Source organism: Mchenga conophoros, linkage group LG3 (assembly GCF_057382185.1).
Source record: "Mchenga conophoros isolate Kocher_MC1m ecotype Shallow Benthic linkage group LG3, M_conophoros_male_GT1.1, whole genome shotgun sequence".
NCBI classification, from domain to species: Eukaryota; Metazoa; Chordata; class Actinopteri; order Cichliformes; family Cichlidae; genus Mchenga; species Mchenga conophoros.
In genome coordinates this window covers 29,017,132-29,041,380 of record NC_140528.1, presented here as the reverse complement: position 1 = coordinate 29,041,380, position 24,249 = coordinate 29,017,132, and the positions used below count along the sequence as shown (strand labels likewise).

General features: G+C 46.1%; 2 protein-coding genes across 2 annotated transcripts; one reads left to right on the top strand and one right to left on the bottom strand.

The window, feature by feature from the left end:
• The first annotated feature begins 4,898 nt into the window (after positions 1-4,898).
• Positions 4,899-20,598, top strand: LOC146578019 (CST complex subunit CTC1-like). The gene is made up of 25 exons (XM_085256271.1): positions 4,899-5,250; positions 5,483-5,567; positions 5,947-6,046; positions 6,122-6,344; positions 7,345-7,574; positions 7,655-7,784; positions 7,858-8,154; positions 8,235-8,357; positions 8,444-8,673; positions 8,794-8,938; positions 9,012-9,214; positions 9,287-9,456; positions 9,537-9,651; positions 9,795-10,197; positions 10,311-10,400; positions 10,725-10,862; positions 11,885-11,931; positions 12,050-12,135; positions 12,308-12,443; positions 12,720-12,788; positions 12,862-13,024; positions 13,227-13,282; positions 13,389-13,545; positions 14,253-14,373; positions 20,378-20,598. The coding sequence occupies exons 1-25, from the start codon at positions 5,065-5,067 to the stop codon at positions 20,527-20,529; spliced, it is 3,855 nt and encodes a 1,284-aa protein (XP_085112397.1). The 5' UTR covers positions 4,899-5,064; the 3' UTR covers positions 20,530-20,598.
• Positions 17,084-21,173, bottom strand: LOC146578018 (E3 ubiquitin-protein ligase TRIM21-like). The gene has a single exon (XM_085256524.1). The coding sequence runs from the start codon at positions 19,730-19,732 to the stop codon at positions 18,041-18,043; it is 1,692 nt and encodes a 563-aa protein (XP_085112650.1). The 5' UTR covers positions 19,733-21,173; the 3' UTR covers positions 17,084-18,040.
• Positions 21,174-24,249: the final 3,076 nt, after the last annotated feature.

Sequence of the window (24,249 nt, the reverse complement as noted above, 5' to 3'; positions counted from 1 at the left end):
ATACCCCCACAGAGACTGTCATTTGCGAGAAGGCGTCCTCAATTTATAATGATTTAGTAAGTAAGGCAGCTTCCAATGAGCAGCCAACGGCATCGACGTCCTCGCAGGAGGCACCCCTAACCTCCCCAGAGTTCAGGGCATCGCATGGGTGGTTTTATCGGTTCAAGAAGAGGACTGGCAACCACTCCGTTGTGCGTCACGGCGAGGCAGCAAGTTCCAATCACAAGGCTGCCGAAGAATTTGTTAAAAAATTTGAACTTATAAATCAAGAAGGCTACATCCCCCAGCAGGTATTCAACTGTGACGAGACTGGCCTCTTCTGAAAAAAGATGCCGCGGCGTACGTACATCACCGCGGAGGAAATAAAGATGCCAGGCCACAAGCCCATGAAGGACCGTCTCCACCCTCGCCCTGTGTGCTAATGCCAGTGGGACTGTAAGGTCAAGCCACTCCTAGTGTACCACTCAGAAAATCCGCGTGCCTTCAAGAAACACAAAATTTTAAAGGAGAGGCTCGAGGTTATGTGGAGGTCCAACCCCAAGGCCTGGGTGACCCGACAGTTCTTTGTCGAATGGGTCAACTTGGTTTTTGGCCCTGCTGTCAAGAAGTTCCTCGAGGAGAACGAGCTCCCCATGAAGTGCCCTCTGATCATCGATAACGCCCACCCCTCTGGCCTCGAGGACGATATCCTGGAGGAGTTCTCGTTCATCAAGGTTCTCTTCCTCCCTCCCAACACGACCCCTCTCCTCCAGCCCATGGACCAGCAAGTGACCTCTAATTTAAAGAGACTGTACACGAAACACATGTTCAAACGGTGTTCGGACATAACAGAGAGTACGCAGCTCAGCCTCAGGGAGTTTTGGAAATATCATTTCGACATCGTTGCATGCCTCAAGTTGATTTCTTTGGCATGGCGGGAGGTGAGTCGTCGAACGCTAAATTCTGCTTGGAGGAAGCTGTGGTCTGATGCTGTTGCCCCTCGAGATTTTGAAGGCTTTGAGGGGGAACCTCAACCTGTAGTCAAGGTTGAGGAGATCGTAAATCTCGGCACCGCCCTGGGACTGCAGGTTGACGAGGAGGATATAAACGACCTTGTGCATGAACATCGAGAGGAGCTGTCAACGGCAGAGCTGCAAGAGTTGGAGGCGATGCTGCACTCATCAGTACAGCAACAATTCAGCGAGGAGGAGGCCGTCATACCATCGGCCGATATCAAGGACAATCACCCTGAAAAGACCTTTACCGCTCATGCTATAGAGCATTTTGTTGACATCTCCCACTTCAGATCCATTTTGAAAAGTAGACAGAGACAGACGTCGTTGGATAGATTTTTCACAAAGAGGCCAGCAACAAGTCAACCTTCAGGTGAAAGTGTGCCTACATGCAGCATATGTATGCATGCATACAGCTGACACATATATACACTTATTCCTCTAATTTTGAGTTATTGGTAATGTTTTTACCCAAATGCGATACTTCTTAAAATACAAGCAGACATTACAAAGAAAGCTGAAGTGTTACTAATTGTGTAAAAATGTCTGAATTGTTTTTTGTTGCCTTTCTTTTTTACTTGTAGTGTTTTAGATGTCAGGGCTGTTGGTGGATTAAAACTTTTTGTTAATAAAAATAATGTTCTCTCTGGTCTTTAATGTGCACTTCAGTGTCTGTTGCACTACCTCCTGATGTTTAAAGCCTGATTAATCTTTGAATTAAAAAATCAACAACTTTACACCTTAATGTTATGCCAGTTTCCCCCGTGGTGGTGCTGTATGTATGTATGCATGCATACGTATGCTTTCTTCAGCCTCCACCACCTCCGCCACCAAGAACTTCGTCTCCAGCCAGCATCTTCTCACTCAAAAGGCGCGATGGCTGCTTCGATTTACGAAAAACCGTCGGGAACAGATTAATTTCGTAAGTCGGGGTTCCACTGCAGTGTGTTGCTGTGACATTTGTGAGGTTCCCTCAGACACACTCCGCCAGTCTTGTTGCTGTTAACAACAAAATATTAAAAAATCCACCATCTGTTCCACCGTCACCAGTTAATCTGGAACACCGGGTGATTTAACGCTACTCCGTGTTCATACTTGGAAGTATTAGCATGTTATTGACTTGGATACTATATTGTTTTAAGCCTTTGTGAATGTTTGTTCATTTTAAAGTGAAAACGCCATCTGCTTTTGGCACAAAACTATCGAATTTGCAGCTTCGGTTAAGTGGGATGGTTTGTCAGACATCACTGTAACATCATCCTACGGTAGGACCGTTTGTCAAACAGTGGTTACATGATGTCTGGAGACTTTCTGGTTCAGTTTTGTTTGTTTAGCAACTTCTGCTCATTTACGTAACTGCTGTTTTAGTCATGGCTTGTTTTCTTTGCGTTTGCTGGTTGTAGAAATGGTTTCTATGAAGCGTTTCTTTTAGCTGAACGAACTGCTGGTGTGCGTGCATGTTTTATACATGTGCTAAAGTTAAATGTCTTTGTGCAGAACATTGTGTGCTTTGGAGAAACAGCAGAGGATCAACAAAGGTTCAGTTTTAAAGTAGGTACTGCTCGGTGTCCAGTGTAGCGACATAGCTAGCTTTGCATCATACCGAGACACGCTACTGGTGCTATAAAGTGATGTGCAGAGTTTGTCTCTCTCTTTGTATTTGCAGTCCAAACAACATGGAGAAAAACATTGTGTACTGCCTGCTGTGCAACAAGCCCCAGCTGTTCATTTGGAATCACCTGAGCGGAGTGTGCCTGAAACACGGCACAGCACAGGAGAGGGAGCAAGAAGCTTCCAGAGCTAAAGCCTCCCAGAAGCTGTTTTCCAGGGAAGGTCGACTCTGGAGCTTCTCGGAGCTGCAGGAGTTTTGCAAGGACGCAACATCTTGCACCAAACTCTGCAGTCGTCTTCAGAGTCGTGGCTTTATCATCACAGACACTCCCCAAACCTGCCCAACACAGAGGTCTGATGAACTTGTTGCCACTCTGGCCAGTCCAGCTGTGGCTCCGGTTGACTCGGTCCATCCCTGATGGAGTCTCCCATAAATCCTTTGGCTGGACATTTGACTTGTCTTTATTTTTCCTTTGTTTGATGCTTGGCTTTTGTTGTGTCTGACCTTTTCTGATTAAAAGGAAATTGAGCTCACAGGACACCATGTTGCCTCAGCTGATGCAGTCCTCTTTGCAATAATGTTTATTTCCAAAGGAATTTCTAGAAATTCAGAACAGTAAAATTCACAGAATGAATTAGAAGATAACTCTGATGTAGTTAAACTAAAATCCTCTGTGGGGGTTAGTATATAAACTCTTAACACCTAGTTAGCATGAATAAGTGTTGAATGATCAACTCCAGACAGATTTGGTATTCAACACTAAGTCAGAGTTAACGTTCCAACTCTCCAATAAGAGTTAAATTAACTTATAAAGACACTTTAAAAGAGCTGAAATCAAATCTGACAGTCTTCATTTGGACATGTTGGATTTGCTGTGTGGTAAGGCACCTGGGCCAGATGGCTTTCTGACTTTACAAAACCTTCCCAGAAGAAAGAATAATTCCACTTTTTAACATGTATGTAGAGGCATATCACACGGAGGCTCTCCACCCACTGTGAGACAGGCAGTGAGTACTGAGAAACCTGCTAAACCTGCAGAACACTCATCATTTAGAGTCTGACGGGGGTTGACACTAAAATACTTTAAATGTTTAGCATGAAGATCAGAGCCTTGGATCCCACATTTGATTCACTTTGTACCAAAGCATCAAGGGTTTCACAATATAAGAAGGGTTCTCATATAATTCATGAGAGATGTGATGCTAACGATGCAGCTTTATTATCACTGGACGCTCGTCAGGCCTCGGACAGAATAGACTGGTCAGATTTATTTAACCTTCTCCCAAGATATGGATTTGGAAATCATTTTCTCAGATGGGTTCAACTTTTGTAACAAACAATAGTTTCTAAACCCGTAACATTGGAGTGTTCCACTCATCAGGGGTGCCCGTTATCTCCAATGCTATTTATTCTGACTGGAACCTCTGGTGATGACACTTACAATGAGAGCTGTACTATTTGGTTTCCAGTTAGGAGATCGAGAGCAGAGATTGGCCCTAGGCCCTAGACTGGCTGTCTGTTAGCCAAGTTGCAAAATTAATGCTACAAATGGAGCTATTTAGACGATTTTCTGGCTATAAATGATTCAAAATCCTCCTCCGTCCTATTCCTGAACAAGGATGAAAGGTTATGCAAAGTTTTTATATTGAGTCACGTCCTCTGCCTCCTCCAAAAGAATCCTTTCAGAAGTTAAACGATATCTTTAATTGGTTAATTTGGAATAACAAAGGTCCTAGATGAAGACTTGGCTTGTTGTACCTGCCATATGAAAGAGGGGGTTACAATTCTCTGATCTTAAACTGTATCACTGGTCTGCACAGGTGCGCTCAGCCACGCTCTATTTTTCCACTGAGACACCTGCAGCCTGGATAAAAAGTGAACAAAAAACAGTGACAAACCTTCAGTTTGATATAATTTTATTTTATTTTAAAGTTTCCACTTGACAGAAATGTGTTTTTGTTGGAGATTCCCGAGGTTCGCACGGTGTCATCCTCCTGAAAAGGAAACACCTTGTGGCGTCAGGTGAGCTGCAAAAGGTGCTGTCAGTCACATGACCCTGAGCCTCAGCAGGAAGCCTGACCCCTTCATAATAAAAGCATGTTCTTCACCTGCACTAATCAGGCTGAGAACACGCTGGGCTGGAGTCACGTGATCGACTTGTAGTTCAAACACAGCTGTTTCCTTTCCTGAGTTCTTATCACATCTCCTAAACACATTTCCTGCACCTCACAACGTTTCTAACAAGGAAAAGTGCTTAGGAAAGGAGGTAGGAGACCACTGAGTGTATGTGAACGTGAAGGGCTTTTATTGTGAAATGCAGGGTAGGGAAAAGTTGTTCCGCACATGCGCGGTAGAGATCCTGCGTGAGCAGAGACTAGTCAGTTTAATAAGTTTGATGATTTGTTTAAAATACAGAACAAAAGTAAACAAAGTAGGACGGTAGGGCATCATGGCGGCTTTATGAACGGTAAGAGGCGGGAACACGGGGGCGACGGTCAGAGGGAGGACATCAACAGGAGGAGGACCGGAAGCTGTTTGAAAGCCGTGAGCGGGAGTTTGTCAGCAGGGGGAGAAACCGGCACCCGGAGCGAAGACATGGACCCCCTGCAGGAGCTCCTGGACCGGGTCAAGCCCAGCACCGAGGCGGTGAGTCCCAGTCTGACCCTGTTTGCCCGAACTGAGCGATAAATAACAGTCTACGTACACGCACAGCCCTGCGTACGTAGACTGTCTGCGTCATGACGTAGGCAGAGCAGCAGCCGATCGCTGTTTCGAGCTAATTCTATAGCAGAAATCCACACAGAAAAGAGAATATAAGGATGTGAGCCTGTTTTACATTTATTATTGTGACCTCCGACCTGCTGCTTTGTTTCTTTAGGAGTCCCTGTGGTTAAAGAACATCTTCACCTCCATCTCTGAACACCTGAGTCCTGTGGTGTGTAGCTCCGCCCCCTCGCAGACAGGTGAGTTCCTGTTTGTTTGAAACAGCTGGCTGATAAATCAGCTGTACTTTAAATCCTTAATGACGATGTTCACTTATGAAACCAAATACTATTTAAACCATTATTTAAACAGTGAAAGCAGGGCTCACCTGCCCTCACAGGTGTCATCAGAGCAGTCCAGTGTGTAGATGTGAGTGTGGTTCAAAGGTCAGAGCCATGAAGGTGACCGACTGTCAGTGAGGAACAGGGAGGACTAAGAGTCTGAGGATGAAGAGCAGCTGCTTCCTCAGGTGGTCCCACCTGTTGACACACCAGCTCTGGTGTCCACTTCAGGTGTTCTCAGTGGGCGGGGCTTCAGTTGTTTATGTTTGTGTTTACCCTTTAAACTTTGTTTTCCCAGGTAACCACGGTGACCTCAGCCTCTTCGATCTGAGCATGTGTGCGGTGCAGGCGATCCAGCAGCAGATGTGTGTGGCCCACAGCTTACCTGTCAGCTACAGGTAACGCCCGCTGACATCATCGCTGTCGCAGGTCACGTGACCTGGCCTTACCGCTGTCCTCCCGTCTGTCCGCAGGCTGCTGTCCGTCTCCCAGCTCGTCTCCCAGCAGCACCTGGCCTGCGTCAGCAACCTGTCCTGGAGCACCAATCAGCAGAGAGCCTGGGCCAGGGAGGCGGAGCTCGCCGTGCCGGGTCAGAGGGCGCTGCCGAGGGTCAACCTGCTGCTGATTGGCTGTCTGAGAGAAGGCCCTGACGGAGAGTACAGGCTGACGGACGCCAGCGGCAGCGTCATGTGTGAGGTGAGTCAGAGGGGGAGGAGCCTAACCTTAACCCATGGTCCATCAGCTGGTTAGTTCTCAGGAGCTTCTTCACAGCAGCGTCACTAAACCGGATCTGGTCAGAACTGATGGTAACGAGGTCACAACAAACTGCAGGTGTTCATGTGCAACGTGAATGAAATCGAATTCCTCTTTAATTCAGCTCATTCTCTGTGCAGGGACACAAGTGCTGATAGAGTCTGGTCATCACACGCTTCTCTGCTGATGTTTACATCAGCATGAAACAAGCAAACAAGCTCAACAGCTGACTTTCATTTCTGTAACTCAGAAACATCAGGACTTGTTAAATGTGAGCTGTGTTTATATGGATTCACTTAGCTGATCGATAAGTAAGGATGTAAAGACAGAGTCTGTCAGCAAGTGAGTAACTGTGCTGGCACAGACGTGATGACAGCAGAGCTTTATAAAGATGTGGAGCCTCCTCCTCACATAAAGTATACAGATAGCATCACCTGCAGTAACCTGACAGATTACAGTCAGACAGCTGCAGCAGGCTCAGTGTGGTCCTAGCATCACCGCACGGATTAATGACTCACAGTACTTGAAATGTGCAGTTCCCTTGTGTTCTTATTGCTATTTATTCTATTCTTCCCTTTTCTATACTCTGTATTTGTATATGTGTATATTTCTGCTCACCTTCTGTAACTTCTGTCGGTGCTGGGCTGTTGGAAACCGAATTTCCTGGAGGAACGCAGCCGAGGGATCAATAAAGTTTCATCTGATCTAATCTGATCTAATCTAATCTAATCTGATCTAATCTAATCTAATCTGATCTAATCTTATCAGATCTGAGCTAATCTAATCTAATCTAATCTAATCTGATCTACTGCAGCTATAAAACAAACGGCATCACTGCAGATCAGAGCTGATGAAGCTGTCATCATCAGTACAGGCTTCCAGCATCCACCCAGGACACACTCCGCCACTCTCTCACCCGCGTCTCTCTCTCTCTCTCATCCAGTGCCTGTCTCTCTCGCCCCTGTGGCTCGATCGTCCCGTTTTCCTCCCTCACTGGAACTACATCCCCCACAATGCATCGGGCCAGGAAGAGGCCGCAGGCTTCTTGGAGCTGATTGGCTCCCCTGTCCTGTTGTGTCCTGGTGCTGAGCAGGGATTGGCTGCTGCTCCTGGAAGGGTGGAGCTAAGCGGAGCGGTGGGAGTCGGAGAGGCCGGCAGGCTGCTGAGGCACAGGTGGGTCACATGACCTCTGAACTGCAGTGGAGTTTCTGAGCAGTGTGTGTGACAGATGTGTGTGTGTGTGTGTGCTCCAGGGTCAAAGGTCAGCGGCTGAGCGTGTTCGGAGAGGTGGGCTCAGTCTGCCCTCTGCTGGCCGTGGCAGGAACGACCTTCTTTTGCTTCACGCTGACGGATGAGTCGCGCTCGCTGCCCGTGCTCGTACAGGTACCAGCTCTCTGAGGATGATGATGGTGAGGAGGGACGATGAAGCTCAGTGTGTGTGTGTGTGTGTGTGCAGGACAGCAGCCGGCTCAGCTGGATCCAGCGTGTGTGTGTCGGGCAGAGCGTGTGTGTGACAGCTCTACGTGTGTGTGCGCTACGAGGCTGGAGAGGAAACAACATCCTGTGTGTGACGAAGCGCTCCGAGCTGCACGCCGACTACATGCACACACAGGAACACACACAGGAACACACACACTCTGAGTCCCTGCTGTCACAGCCTGCTGAGGACGACTGTGAGGAGGCGGAGCATGAGGAGGTGGAGCTGGACCAATCAGCTGTGAGGATAAAGCAATCCAAAGTCATCAGCTACCAGGTGAGAGTGCTGTGAGCTCTGATTGGCTACCACAGGTTTGTACCTGTGTGCTGATTACTAAGCCTCCTCTGCTGTGATAGGGCACGGTGACTGAGGTTGTGAGTGAGGGGGCGGGGCTCTACGTGCTGGATGGGAAGGTGGGTCTGTGCGTGGCCTATCAGCCGGCGGCGAAGAGGAAGCTGAGGGCGGGAGACAGAGTGGAGGTGAGTCACATGATGTGACATCATCATGCCCGTTTGTGTTCGTGGCAGCCACGACTAATAAAGTTTGATGGTTCCTCCTCCTGCAGTTGCATCACGCCCACTTCCTGTACCGGCCCTGCCCGGACTTCCCTCCCAGCATGCTTTGCACCTGCCTGCGCTCCAGCCTGAGGGTGACGGCCTTCAGCAGGGCGGGAGGCTCGCCACCCGACAACCGCTGCCCGGGAGATGGGGCGTTACCACGGTTACTGCTGCAGAGAAACACAGATGTGTCCGATTACCTGTGGACCTGTCACCTAAGCTCGCAGCTGGCACACAGGTGAGGCTCCACCCACCACCACCTGTCCACAGTCAGAGACAGCAGAGCCTAACCTTTGTCCTCCTGTCCTCCGCTGGCTCTGGCTTGTTTCCTGGTCCTGGTTCTGGTCTTGGTCCTCAGTCTGGTCCAAGGTGTGTGGAGGCAGCAGTGTGTGTGCTTGCTGTCCTGGAGGCTGATGGAGACTCTGAGCAGAGCTGGAGGACGAGGACGCAGAGACATCTACGCTGAGATGCTGGACGAGCCTCACACCTGTCCTGTGACGCAGGTAGGTCCCACTCTCACCTGTCTTCCTTACAGGTGAGTGTGGAGCATGCTCAGTGTGCTCTGTGTCCCTGCAGTACCGCGTGTCCTCGGCGGTCCGGCAGTACCTCGGTGTGTCGGAGCTCCTGGAGTCCCTGCAGACTGGCTGCTGGTCTTCGGCCCCTCTGAGCTCTCTGCTGCCCCCTGATGGCTCCAACCTGACCTCCGCCCAGATCAACGGGTTCCTGTCCTGGTCTTGCAGGACTCTGTCCTCCGAGCCTCGGGGTGGAGACGCTGTCAGGTAAGGTGACAGCAGCTCCCACATGAAGTCATGTGATTACGTACCAATGGTTTTTGCCGGTTTGTGTGTCAGGCAGCGCCCCCTGCTGCTGGTCGGCGTGCTGGAGCTGCCGTCACAGACGTCTGAGTTCAAACACTCGATGCAGCTCAGAGATGCCGCGGGAGCTGCAGCCTGCGTGCTGACGGAGAGCAGCGAGGAGGAGGAGGGAGCGCAGAGGGCGGTCTTTAACAGCGCCTGGATCGGTACAATGCACGCACACAGACACACACACAGGGACACACAGCTTTATTCTTTAATGTGTGTGTGTGTGTGTGTGCTGCAGGTTGTCTGGTGGGTGTGGTGCAGTTCACCATGGTGACAGAGAGATTCCTCCAATCAGATTTCCCCTCCTACCAACACCTGGACCAGGACAGGTTCATCACACACAAACACTGCAGGTACACACACACACAACCTGCAGCATGCTGACTGCTCATTGGTCCATTCTGTGATGTAGGAGGGCGTCTGATTGGTTCAGGGTGTGAGCTTCCTTCCTGGTTGTAAACATTATGAGTTAAATAAAGCTGGGTTCAATTCACAGGGTTTACCTGCAGTTCTCTCTGGACCACCTGCACATCCTGAGTCCATCTGTTGCCATGGAGACACACCTGAGACACAAGGGGGAGGAGCCAGGAGGGGATGTCACTGCCAGGAAGCAGACAGTAGAAGAAGAAGAAGAGACTGCTGGGAGTAAGAGGAGGAGAAGAGAAGAAGAAGCCAAGTCCGGCAACCCCTGGCCCTGTGTCTCCATGGTGATCAGGGTGGAGCAGAAGGAGGGTGTGTCCTGGAGGAATACAGGGGCGGAGGCAGAGGATCAGGAGGCAGGGCTGAGACTGTGCTTCTCAGTGAAAGCTGCTGTGATTGGTCCAGTGGTCAGCTGGAGGCGGGACCCAAAGAATGAGCCAATGACAGAGAAAGAAAGTGAACAAAAGCAGGAGAGACAGGTGAGAGACGCACCTGTGTGTGTTTACCTGAGCTCACCTGGATACACAGTTACGTGTGTGTGTGTGTGTGTGTGTGTGTGTGTGTGTGTGTGTGTGTGTGTGTGTGTGTGCAGGTGGTGCTGGTGTTCTCAGGTGTGTGTACGCGGTGGTTTCCTGTCCTCCAGCCTGGATGTTTCTACAGACTCATCGCCGCTAACACTCAGGTATCAACCCAGCTTTGATGATGTCACTAAGGGGCGTGGCCAGAGGTTGGCCTCATCGGTCTCTGCTCTCTGATGTTAGTACACATGAACACGTTTTTCAGCTTTAACTGTAGTTGTTCACACACTGAGGTTAATTATGGAGTTCCACAGGGTTCAGTGCTTGGACCAGTTCTGTTTACATTATACATGCTTCCCTTAGGCAGCATCATCAAAACACAGCTTATATTTTTACTGCTATGCAGATGACTCCCACCATTCCTGTTTGTGGGGAGTTGATCTGACCTGAATCCTTGCAGCTGATTGGCCCATGTGTCTGTCAATCAGGATCCCAGTGTTCTGATTGGCTGTGGAGTTTCTGAGCGCAGTGGGGTGGATCTCCACGCTGAGTCGACCCTACAAGTCAGACGTGGTTGGAGATTCCACACTCTGACACGCCCACTGCTGCTGCCCACCTGCAGACAGGTAACACTCGGTTTGCTCCCCGTCTTCCTCCAGGACCCTTAAACTTTTTTTTTAGAGATTGACAGACCATGTGACTTTCACGCATTGCATTGTGGGTACAAGTGGCAACAAATCAAAACACTGCATTAAGCGCTAGCATTTCCAGCACTTTGGGGTCCTTCGGGACTAAGTAAAGAATACAAATACAGGCCATTTACCGTTTATTTAGCTGTTGTTAAATATTTTATCTCCTGTACAGGCCAACACAATCTGTTTGTTGTTTCAGGTTGTAGTGTTACACAACATTTTCAGATCTAATATAAATAAAATGAGTGTTTCGTAATTCATTCAATTTATTGTCTTTATTTATAACTGGCATCATTGTTTCATTCTATTATAGAATCTTACAAGAAAGAGGCAACATTGTAAAAATCCATCAGCTTTATTAGCTGCTTCCTGAAAAACAAATCAACAATGCAAAGAAAAAAAACTTTGCTAACAACAAACTGGAAAACAGTTATTCATCACTTGCTTGCTTCAGTACAACCCTTGGACACATATATGCGGACGTTTCGTGGCTGTTTCGATATCGCTCTCTCTCTTAACCAATCAGATCTGGCTGTGGTAGCAGCTTTAAACTCGGTATGACCCAGGCTGATAGAGGGGCCAGTCTGGATCACATTCCTGCATTTTGTTTCTGGTTTTCCTACAAAACACAACAAACATTAGCCCGCAAAGCCACAGTGAACAAAGCAGCATAGCAACGAATTCAATTCAAATCAATATAAGACTTATTTGTAACCTACATCATCAATCATGTTGTGATAAATTACGTAATAACTCCAACAGAAGACTTAATAATACAACACAGTTAATAATACAGCAGCTTCTTGCCATTTTTGTGTTTCTTTTTATTACTGTGTGACTGTTTACGTGTGAAAGCCTGCGTGCGCTAGTACCGCTTGCCACTCGTTCCCACAATCCTTTGCGGTTTTACCCCTGAATGACGTCACATTTTCCATCTCTATTCTCTGTGTTTTCAGGCCGTCCCACCCACAGTCTTGTCCGTCTCAGAGGTCTTAGACTGCAGGTAAACTGCTCGTCCCTCACTGAGTCGCCCCCTGTGGCCATCCGAGGAACTGCAGCTGCAGCCTGCTTTAAACTCTTACTGGTGTGTGTGTGTGTGTGTGTGTGTGTGTGTGTTTCAGCTCAGAGCTGGTGTGTTTTCAGGGTGTGGTGTCTGAAAGGATCAGTGTGAACAACAGGACCGCCCACTCTGGACACACACACTCAGGTACAAACACACAGGTGGTTTGTGTATCAGGCTTTTTCTGCTGTGAAGTTGTAACATGGGGGTCTATGGAGGCGACTCACTGCTGCCTCTGCTGGACACTAGAGGAACTGCAGGCATCAGTGCTTCAGGTCTGAGTCTCAGGGCTGACTGTTAGCTGAATGTGTGTGTGCAGGTGTGCGTCTCACTCTTTGTGACCAAGCTGGGAGGAGTCTGCAGGTGTACCTGGACTTAAGCCACACCCCCTACCCACCTGGCCTGTTGCCGGGTAACACTCTGCTGTTGTCTGGTTTCCAGAGGAGGCTGTCCAGGTGAGACACACATAGACAGGCTTATAAAAGTTTGGACTCTTTACTTGGACTCATTTCCAACAATGTCAGCCCCAATAAAGTTCTGGATCATCTTGCATCAATAGGCTGCTGGTTTTCTTTACTGGTTTCAGGTGTTACCAGCAAAATAGTTGTTTGATCATCTGGAAATGTATCCAGATTTATTTATTTAGACAGAGATCTTGACCCCCCAATGTTCAATACAAAGTCACGCCCATGGTTACGTACCTGTGCGGTTTACCTGTGTGTGTGTTTCAGGACAGGAAGTGTGTACTGCACGTACTTACCTGTCAGCTCCATAACTGTGGTCTCCCTGGGAGACACCAGGTAAGTTTACAGGTAAAGTCTGGTTCACGTGTTTGTCGTGCTGTTGTTTATTTGTTTGTTTGGTTTCTATCAGCTCGGCCCAGCCTCCTCCTCCCGCTCCCATCATGCACCTGGGTGAGTGGGCTCTGAGCAGCAAGCAGAGGTGCGCTGTGGGACAGGTCAAAGGTCACGTGGTGTGTTTCCTGTTCCTGCAACTGCAGTGGAGCTGCTCGCTGTGTGGCAGCGTGTACACACAGGTACTGCATAAAATACACACAGTGTGTACAGGATGTGTTTAGTGTCAGTTTCTCGGGTGCAGTGAAAGTACTCAGAGTGCTTCATGTGTTGTTAGCGTGTTGGTGGCGTGTTAGTGTTGGTGCAGTAAGTAAAGTGTCGTTTTGGAGGAAACTGCTCACGATTTCAGGTGTGTGTGTTTACCTGTTGCTCTCTCTCTCTCAGGGCTGCAGCAGCTCTCAGTGTCACTCGACCTCGTCAGTGTTTCAGTCCAAAGCAAAGTAAGAGCAGCTTCCTGTTGAGCTCACCTGCTGATACGTGTTAATCACCTGGATGAGTCAGGTGACAGTCACATGATCAAACCATGTGGCTCTGCTCTTCGATCAGGCTGGTGATCGATGACGGGACAGGTGAGGCTCACGTCTGGTTCTCAGCTGCTCTGGTTCGTGCTCTGCTGGGATTGGCTGATGCTCAGTGGGAGGGGCTTCAGAGAGCACTCAGGGTCAGAGGTCACATCAGAGTCTTCCCTCGTGGGCAGAGCCAGGTCAGTAGCACCTGTCAGGTGTATATGTTAACCTGTCACAGGTGAGTCACGTGCTCATCGTCGTCTTTAGACTTTATTTTGTCTTTAAAATTTAAGATGAGGCTTTAACTGTGAAAGGACACATCCTGTTTGTATCCTGGTAACAGCTCCGTCTGCTCACACCTTACTGCTGAACTGGTTTGGGGGCGTGGCCACTTCCACCTTTAAAAGTCTGTAGGTGTGACGGACCCACGCTGGGCTCACGTGAACAGGAGGGAGGGGCCTTACAGCCGTGTGTTTCAGCGAGACTCAGGTCGTGCCCCTGACTCCACCCACTCGACCTGATGAAGCAGCAGGTGGTGTAGTTCTGAGGGTAATCAGGGCTGACTGTGAATGCCACACCTCCCACATGGAGGGTGGAGACCACAGGGGAGGGGCAGGACAGCGAGAGGCATTTAGGACTCGGGTCACACCAGGAGAACCCACAGGGCCCCTCCACCCACAGGTGGAGCTGTGTTAAAAGACCCTGCAGACTGAAACGTCCTGTGGTCAGAGGTGGTGAAACGAGAAGAAGATGCAGCTACAACCCAAAGAACAGCGTCCACACAGTGAAGCACGGTGGGGACGCTGTGGGGGGGCCACCACAGAGAGAAACAGGCGTCCTGCAGGACGTTTCCACAGGGCCGAGCCGTGAGTCTGCAGAGACATAACCTCTGTGTCTGTCTCAGGTGTGTGACGGGGACGCTGACGACTTCCTCCTCCACTTCCTGTTGTGTCTGTGCAGCAGCGATGTCATGATTCGGCCGCTCAGCCTCACCTGCAGGAAACACACCAACCAGAGACCAGAAGGTAACCCCACCCTCACACACCACCCTCACCACCCTGACTGCAACCTTCAGAGTGTGTGTGTGTGTTTCAGAGGTGAGGAGGTTCACTCGAGGAGACAGAGAGTTCCTGACCAGACTGGCTCCTCCCCTTCAGCTCACCTGTCTGCACCTCCACCCTGACTGAGCTCCACCTGCTTCGTTCTGACTTCATCTGTTCTACGTGTTCGTACAAATAAAACTTTATAGTTCCTCCTCCTGTCACACGGTATCTCACCTTCACTGACCCTGACGCTGGTGATCAGGGTCAGAGGTCACACGAAGCTCTCTGGGTTTAACAGGTCATGTGACCCTTCTACAGGAAGTGATCCCTGTGAGTGGCGCCCACATCGGAGACGTTCTCAGATGGTGATTCATGAAACCTAATTGGTAAAACTAAACACTGAACGTGTTTCGGTTTGTTTACAGAGGTCAGACGGTGAAAGCTTCAGCCTGACCAGGAAAGAATCAGTCCTCTTTAAATCACACTTACTTTAAATGAATTCCTCCTCACCTTCATGTGTTTTGTATTATTGCATCTTATACTGAAAGAGTTCATCCATCGACACATTTGAATCCTGCAACATTTCACCGTGTCAGTTTGTCATGAATTGGACTATTTTAGGATTTCAGTTCATCTTTCCAATAAAGCTGGCAGCTCTGAAACAGCTGTTCTCTCTGAGGCTGTTTTGCATGTAAATAAAAGTGAAATAATTAAATGTTCTGTGAACAGACCGTCCAGTGGAGCTCCTCAGGGCTCTGTGCTTTCACCACTTTGTTTTCTATGCTAATGAGTGTCAGAGCACGTCAGCATCAGTCCTTCAACATGGTCACAGCCTCTGATGAAGGTGTTCAAATGTGGCTTTTAATCCAGGTTTACACTTAAACAGTCTCCATGAAACGGGCCTCTGCCCTCATTCATCCTGGAGATCACTCGTCTAAACCAACCAACATAAAGAACGTGATGTTTTCAAAGCGAACACGTACACACAGTTGTTATGGATACGATTAAATTTAGGAGCGATGATTCGTGAAATCCTACATGTGTGTTCTAACATGCTTTAATGATGGCACGAGCTGACAATGAATAACATAAAGTTAATAGTTAATCTGCAACAAAACTTTTTCACCGCTTCAGTTTTTGGTCTTTTCCACATACGGTTGTTGTTGTCATGGAAACAGAAACCAATCGGGCCTTGGATGGACGTCGGAGTTCTTAACAGCAGCTCGTTGTTCATTCTGATGTTGTTTTTTAATTATATTTTATATTTAATATCATATATTGGCCGTTTTCAGCTTTATCTGAAGGGCCACAGGTCAGACTCCAGCTGGGCCTGCCGCTCTCAGCCTCACTCTGAGGAAGCCCACAGTCTCTCACAGTGGAAACTACACCGGGGGACCCCATCCTTGGGGTGGACCCATTTTTGTTGTAGCGTGTTTTGGGGTTTAAAAGCCACAGAGACGCGGTGCTTAGAAAAAATGCATTTCAGCTGTGCTGATGCTCCTGACACGTTGGAACGTTGGGTTGTGTTGCGTGGTTGAGAGGAGGCGGCAAAACACCTAGCAGGCTAGTCGGAAGAACACACACCCACGCTGGTATCGGTAATCCACGGTGGTTCTTTAATACGCCTTCTTCAACAACCATATAAAAGCCCGGCTGAACGGCTGCGGCTCAACAACATAACGCCCAGCGTTCATACAACCCAAGCGTTGCAAACAAAACAAGAAGAAAACGTAAATCCGTCCCTCGTTAAGCAGAAGCGTGCAGGCACGTGTCCTCATAATCCCAGAGAGAGAGCAGCGGCACAAACTGATGACACCATCAACCCTCGACTTGGGTGTCTTAAAGGGACACCACACCATAGTGGCTGTCACAACGTATAAGACTGGGGAAACCTGCATTCAGCTGGACCTGAAAAACACTATGTCCAGATAAACACAATCAACTTTTGGAGAAAAATAAAAGATTCTTCATCAGACTAACAACTAAAAACATGACACTTACCTTAACAGTATGGGCTACATCAAATATATTCAAGACCGACAACAACACTTCTCACTGCTGCTAATTTTAACAAAACTAAACAAAAAGTAGAAAAAGGCAATTCACCAAGTCTTGAAAAGTAAAACTGAAAAATAGAAACACAGAATAAAACATCCATCCAGATCTTTACCACCAACAACATAAAATCTATCTTAATTAAATGGCCAAATTCTCCAATAAATGAGCAATAATACAGTAAGAAAAAATAAGACATTCAATTTATGGACGCTCAAATTAACAGAGCGACATTAAACGCACCTCATTGCCTGCCGTAGCGTTCTTCGTAGCTGCACTTCACCTCAAAGGTCGGTTAATACATCGGATTGAACTTAACCAAAGTCCAATTAAAGGAAAATAAATGTTTCTAACAAATACAATGAAGAAGATTAAAATAATTCACTGTCAGTTACTGTCGCTGTGAGTTTGACGAGGTCAGCTGCTTCATTTGGTTCTGCCTAAAGTTCTCTCAGTGATCCAGTGTTTATATGATAAGATACGTGTTTAATGCAGAGAGTTGGAATTACAAGTTGGTAAGAAGCTTTTTAACAAAGGTTTGATTTAAGCTTTAAGTTCAAAGGTGAAAGAAATTTCACGTTTGATGAAGGAAGATCAAGGCCAACAAGGACATAGGTCAAAGGTCAAAATAAGGTGAGAAAATATAATAGATATATATAATCAATCAATAAGGTGAAAATATCAGATAAAAGGGTTTTTTGGTTATAAGGAATAAAGAGGTCAAAGGTCAAAACAAGAGACACTGGTAGAGACCTCAAATCATTGTTACTGAAGAAGGAGGAGTTCTTTAACAGTACGACATTGATAGAGTTTGTTTGTGTGTTTGAGAGTTCAGACTGAAAGGGAGCGCACAATCGTGTGTGTGTCTGCAGCTGTTGTGTTGTTGCTGCATCGTTGCCTCAGGGGGAAAGTTGTGTGTGTGTTATGCAGACTAGCAGAGACTGCAGCTGTCAGCAGCCACACACACTTTCTATTCTTCAAATCAAATCACAGTGAAACATGTTCACTGACAGCTCAGCTTCAGCATCGTCTTCATGCTGTGACTGCAGCCGTTCAACTCTGTTTGTCTTTAACCCAAATCATCACAACATGCAAATATAATCATCAAAATGATGTGACTGGAAGGATGCAGCAGTCTGTGCTCCACCTTTCTCCTCCACACCTGCAGGTGGAGAACATGGATGCATGAATCTCTACAGAGTTCTTTGAATATTATCCGTCTCATCAGTTTTCAGTGAACAAAACTCCTCACAGAGCCAAAATAAGCAGTTTGTATCCAACATAACTCAGCTGGACTCTGATGCTCCGTATAACAGCCACACATGAGTCTGGATTCACTCAAAGCATTGAACAAACTTTATTGGAAATGAAGCTTTTGGACATTTGTTCTCTGATATTTGCTCTTCAGCTCGAGTCTCCATCAGTGGGAACATTTCCTGATTCAACTTTTCTTCTGTTCAAATCAAACTCCATGAGAATCAAAGTGTGAATCAGAGTCCTGATGATCAGATTCTATAGAAACATGGAGACTGTAGAGGATTTACACTCAATATGTTCATTTGTTCCCTTCAAGAAAAATCAATCATTCATCCAATTAAATCAGTCGTTGATCAGTTTGATTGACAGGACAGATGATCAGAGGTGCAGAGTTTTCACCTCCATCATTGGTACAGGGACAGAAGAATGGGTGGAGTTTGTGAGTGAAGGAGCAGCCAGTAAAGGAGTAGATCAGAGCTGCAGCACCTACATCATAAAAGGAGACCAGACCCTCCTCATAATCCACAAACACCCCCACCTTCTCAGGACCAGGATGAAGACAGAGGGGGACTGAAGGACCAGCATTAGCTTTGTACTCATTTCCATTTCTCAGCCTCACAGTCCAGAAACCATCCTGAGGTCTCAGTGTGATGTTTCCCTTCCTGTTGATCGACTCTGTGGCCACTCCTAAATCCCAGTCAGTCTTTCCTTTAACCTGAACCTCAAAGTAAAATCTGCCTGAAGAGAAACTCTGCTCTCCTAAAACACTAACACAGTAAGAAAATCTCTCTGGGTTGTCTGGAAGATTCTTCCTCACATCACTATGATAAACTTGTTTTCCATCATCAGACAGGATGAGATTAGGATGAGCTGTATCAGGATCCAGAGTCACATCCACCTCATGCTGCTGCACCCTCTGCAGCTCAGCCTCAAACAGCTTCTTCTTCATGAGTTTCCTGATTGTCTCCTCCAGCTGAGCCACAGCTCTCCCCACAGTCCCCTCATATGATGGTGGATGAACTCTGACCTCTGTCCAGTCCTTGCTGGGTGGAGCAGCTTTCAGGGAGGAGAAGCTTTGGAGGAGGTGGAGGTGGTCTTCAGAGCGTGAGAGCTGCTCCACCTCAGAGCTTCTCTCCATCAGCTCAGAGATTTCCTGTTCCAGATCTTTGATGAGACCTTCAGCCTGTTTCTCTGTAGCTTCCTGTTTGTCTTCGATCTCCTTCATGAGCTCCTTCAGGCGTCTCTCAACAGACTCCATCAGAGCCGTGAGGACCTGAACGCCTTCTGCTTTCTGTCTGTCTGCAGCATCTTTACTCATCTTCACCGACTCTGTGATCTCCTGAATCTTCAGTCGTCTCTTCTGGATCATCTGCTGAATCTCAGCCTCTGTCTTCTCCAGCTCTGCCTTCTTTCCTTCATATTCTTCTCTCAGAGGAACAAACTCGTGGTTCTTGTGGTCTAAAACAGGGCAGAGCATGCAGACACATGTCTGGTCGGTCTTACAGAACAGCTCCAGGAGTTTATCGTGCTTCGTGCACATCCTGCCTTCCAGGTTCTCCACAGCATCAACCAGCTGATGTCTTTTCAGATGTTTCACTGTCAGATGAGGCTCCAGGTGAGTCTGACAGTAGGAGGTCTGACACACCAGGCAGGACTTCAGGGCCTTCAGTCTGGTTCCAGTGCAGACGTCACAGGGAACTTCTCCTGGTTTGGCAGCTTGTTGCTCTGAGCTGCTGCTGCTGGCTTTCTGCTGAGCTTCACGTCTGAACTGAGCAACCATCTCAGAGATGAAGGTGTTGATCTTCAGCTGAGGTCGAGTGTAGAACGTCTCTTTACACATGGGACACTTACAGCTCTGACTCATGTCCCAGTGCTGACTGATGCAGGTTTTGCAGAAGTTGTGTCCACATGGTGTAGAGACTGGATCAGTGAACACATCCAGACAGATGGAGCACAGAAACTGATCTTCAGATCGCAGATTGCTGGCAGCAGACATGTCTGCACTCTGAGGGAGAAAGAAGAGAAACATTTGATTCAAAATTCACTTTAAATTTCATTTTACAAAGAGAGAAACAAGCGTCAGTAGTCTGAGGAGCTTGGAGAGAAAAGCGTCTGGACTTCTTTGAGTTTCTTGAAGACGTTTCATCAGAGAAGCTTCTTCAGTTCTCAGAGTAACTGGTGGAGACCCAGCAACACACTCAGACACAAACTGGTTCATCCAAACACAAACCTAACATCGTAGTGTCTGCTGTACAGTGCAGCGTCCAGATGGACAGGATCAACGTTTGGGGATGAAGATAAATACAGTCGTTACAAAGATGTGAAATTGTTTCTCTGTTTTACAGAAGGTCCAAGATTCATCCAGATCATTTGTATACTTGAATAAATCAGTTTGTTGGATATTTTCCATCAATCACTGTGAAGTAAACTTCGACCTTGTTGGTGACTGAATACTTCTTATTGTACGTCCAGATCAACGAGCCATTAATATTAAACAGTGACTGTTCCAGTAGAGCTGACAGTGAGGAGGACGATGAATCACAAACCTCAGAAATGTGTTATTAACTGTTGATCCAGTATTTTAATGGCATTGATGAGAACATGTTTATTCAGAGGTGTCTGTATATTTGGTCCATTTGTGCGTCAGTAAAAACTGTCCTGTTTTCTCTCACAGATACTGGAACATCCTCACAAACTCAGGATGTGGAAGAAGATGAACTTTTCCAGTCACTCGCTGGGATACATCATTCATGTTATTCTGGATCCTCAGAAAACATTGATTTATTTTTGTGTTTCACATATTTGTTTGTCCAAATCAAAGATTGATGTTAGTAGAGAAGAAGCCACCATGATAAAGCCTGTGTGTGAAAACGAGACCAGTGGATTTGATCAAAATCCCATTTAAGGAGGAATTCTGTCCTCCAGTTTGTTTAAATAAGCTTTGGGATTAAACAGCATCATCTATGTTTGTGTCTGATGACATGTTTGATCCAGGTCAGCTTGAATATCACAGCTGATGTGTGGAACTCTGACATGTTTAAAGCCTGATTATCAGGATGATTCAAACACATCTGTCTAAATAATGAGATTCATGTTTCCACACAAAGTTATAAAGTGCAGCATCGACTGTTTTCTGAATGATTGAGGATCATCTGTGACTCTTACAGGATACACTAAGTCAGATAATCTTTGTAAAATGTGTGAATGACTTTTTGAAGTACTGACCAAAATCTGCTGGTTTACAGTATCAAAGGCTTTATATCAATAAAGAATAAATAGGTGTTTTCACGTCTGTAATCCTTATGATCAATCAGATCCAGAATCAATCTAAGAGGAACAGGAAGTGATGAATAACCAGGAAGTGTGGAGTCAGTCTGAAGTCCAGAGCACAGCCTGAGTCCACAGTCCTGAGCAGAGCCACAGTGAGACTGAAGCAGCAGCTCGATGCTCCTACAGTGGATCTGTGGTTACATGAGCAGATTTCTATGGATCCAGTGTGACTGTGATGAGTCCTGATGAAGTGAACAGAGTGAAGATTTGTGTAGAAGCAGGAAGTGTGATCAGCTGCACTCACCACTGTTGCTGAGAGAAACCTGATGGACTCCAGTGAATCTTCTTTTAGAGACAAACAGGACTCGACTGCAGCTCTGCTGCTGCTCTCTCACACTTTCACTTCTGCAAAATGACGTTGAGCTTCTTGTTTTTCAGGTGTTGCTCCGCCTCTTCCTGCCTCTTCCTGCCTCTCCCTTTACAGGAATCAGCCGGTCTGTACTCAGTGACTGTGTGCAGCGGGTGGGAGGAGTGAGGAGTGGTGTGTGGGTTCACACAGTAATGACGGCCTCAGGTGATCAGGAGAAACTCACCTGGATTTCCTTTTTCCACAGCAGACTGAGAGCTTCAGGTGGACCCTGAAGGAGGTCTCAGACACAGGTGGTAAAAGTACACACAGTGTGTACTGAAGTAGAAGTACTACTGTTAAAAATACTCCAAGTACTAATTCAACTTCTTTACTCAAGTAGAAGTAAAAAGTAGTGGCTGTGAAATGAGAGTAAAAAGAGCTGATTGAAGAACATTTCTAACATGTGTTTATACAAAGCTAACTGAACCATGTGCTGCATCAACGTGATAATAAAATAATATCATTTATTATCATATATAAAGGTTCCTATCTAATTGCACAATTAGTAAAAATAACACATTTAAACATATAAATCCAATGAACAAAACATAAATTACTATTGATTTATTTCTTAATATTTCAACTACTAATTGTTTCAACCTTACATATCTAATAAAATGAACTTAAATGCGAGAGTTGCCTATGACGGCAGCTACATGTACACTTACCTCCTACTGATGACATAAATGAGATATGATACAAACCACTGCACCTGCGACACCTACAGCCTGCTCTAATGGCTCTAACAGCACCTCCAGGCACGTGCAGAGGGGGGGCTAGAGGGGCTTGAGCACCCGCCCCTTTCCTGATGGGTGCTCAAAGTGCCCTTTTGTTGAGGCAACTTTTAAAAAAAAAAATTATTATTTTTTTAATGTGTGTGAGCGTGCGGAGTCCTGTCTGTGCCCCTCAACAATAATATTTAACTATTAATCACAGTTTTGCTAAATAAAAGGATCTGGCTTGCATCAGTCACATGATCACATTTAACCAATGGTCGCCCTTGACGGCAGAACGCGCTGGTTACGAGCCGGGAACGAGCTCACAAAGAGCACGCGCATTTTTAGCGGTCCGGAGCTGTAGGAGAAACACAAGTTAACTCAGAGACACAGACTGATGCGACAAAACCAGTAAGTAGGTGTACAGCGCGCACTGTAGTGTGTAGCACCCAGGAGTATTAGCTTATTACGTACACGTTGGTAAGCTGTCTTGTTGCAACTGACGAACTGAAACAAACGAGCGTGCTGTGTGTGCAACAGCGCGACAAACATTACCTGTCCTTTTATTAACTGCACAGGTAGTGCTGGTCACAGCTGCTGGCTACCTGTGTAAGGCTGTCATGGGTCTGTAGCTCTGTCACCGTTTTAGGGAACATATTTAGTTTTAAAGTATTTAGAACATATTTAGTTTTAAAGTATTTTGAACATATTTAGTTTTAAAGTATTTAGAAACATATTTAGTTTTAAAGTATTTAGAAACATATTTAGTTTTAAAGTATTTAGAAACATATTTAGTTTTAAAGTAAGTTTCCGGGCTTTTCCTGCCTTTCTGGAGGGATTATATTTCACTAAAAACGATCTAATATGCATGCCCACATAATAATAATTATAATTATAATATATTAAAAACACACGCTGTATTTTAAAGAACATACATTAGGAAGCAGATTATATTAGATTTATATTTTAAATAAGACAAAAGTTGGATTTTACAGCAGTAAAATGATTGTATCAGTTTAAACATGTAATAAGCTTTGCCCTGCACAGAGTGGATAGTGAAACAAATGGAATCATCATAATGACATTATTTCATATTTATTACTTCCCCCTCCTCTTTGCTTTATTATTGTAGCTCTAGTAATAAATAATAATGTAAGGATTCTGAATCAGCACCATGATGCCCATAGTATATACAGTATTCTGAAGAAGGTCTAACATGTCACTGTGCGTGCATGTGTGTGTTTTATTTAGCTGGATTTAAAAAAATATTCCTCATGATATAACATTGTCCAGACATGCCTGGTAAGGACATGAGGAGGAAACAGCAGGAGCTGTGTGAGGCTACTAAAGGCAGTGCTATAACATTTTTCTGTCATCATTTTATTATAGATTAAGTGCAGGAGTTGTTAGGTGTGGATAATTAGATTATAGTTTATTGCAATAGCAAGTTGTGCCTTGTTCTCAGATAGACAGCAAGTAGAGAGTGATATATGAAATGATGGGATGGAAGGAAGAAGAGAAGCAAAGAGTGATTCACAGGCAGAGCCTAATTTATTTCTCACAGTTTTTGTTGCCTTATGGTTCCAAGCGCTGTCACCAATCTTTGCATTTAGTTATTATCTCATGATACTTGTTTAATCAGCTACCATCTCTCCTGTGGACTTTTTAACCCTTGTGTCATACTTTAAAAAACTTACGTTGAACACCCTGGGGACCGTTTTCTGCCACGCCCGAAAAATGCTATAAAAAGATTATATATTCATATTTTTTTCCACTTTAAATTAGCCAGTCTTTTAAAACTACTTCTCCCTGAAATACTCATGTAAAGTTTTAATTATATTTCGGGGGTTTTAACCCTTTTAATCGCAGTTTAATTACATGAGCGCACCGTTTTTTTTAGCCCCCCAAAACAAAACGAAATATTAAAAAAAAAAACATTTGAAGTAATATTTGATTGTTATTATAATTAGGCCTTTAGATGGACTAAAGATTGGCACCAACCTTCATTTCGATTGCCTTTTTTTTTTTTTTTCAGGACCAGAAAATGGTCTCCGGGCGGCAAATGCTCCTCCTCTAGGCCGAAATGAGTGCTTCCTCCCGGGGTAACTCGCGACGATGACCGGGGCATGTTGCGTCGGACTCCTTTTTCCA

What these genes read in the sequence shown, in the direction of transcription:
- LOC146578018 (XM_085256524.1), bottom strand. Translation starts at nt 19,732, where the DNA reads ATGTTTCTCTTCTTTCTCCCTCAGAGTGCAGACATGTCTGCTGCCAGC.
- LOC146578019 (XM_085256271.1), top strand. Translation starts at nt 5,065, where the DNA reads ATGAACGGTAAGAGGCGGGAACACGGGGGCGACGGTCAGAGGGAGGAC. An exon ending in AGCTCGCAGCTGGCACACAG is followed by an intron (nt 8,674 to 8,793) that starts GTGAGGCTCCAC and finishes CTTGGTCCTCAG; the next exon opens with TCTGGTCCAAGGTGTGTGGA. An exon ending in TCCCTCGTGGGCAGAGCCAG is followed by an intron (nt 13,546 to 14,252) that starts GTCAGTAGCACC and finishes TGTCTGTCTCAG; the next exon opens with GTGTGTGACGGGGACGCTGA.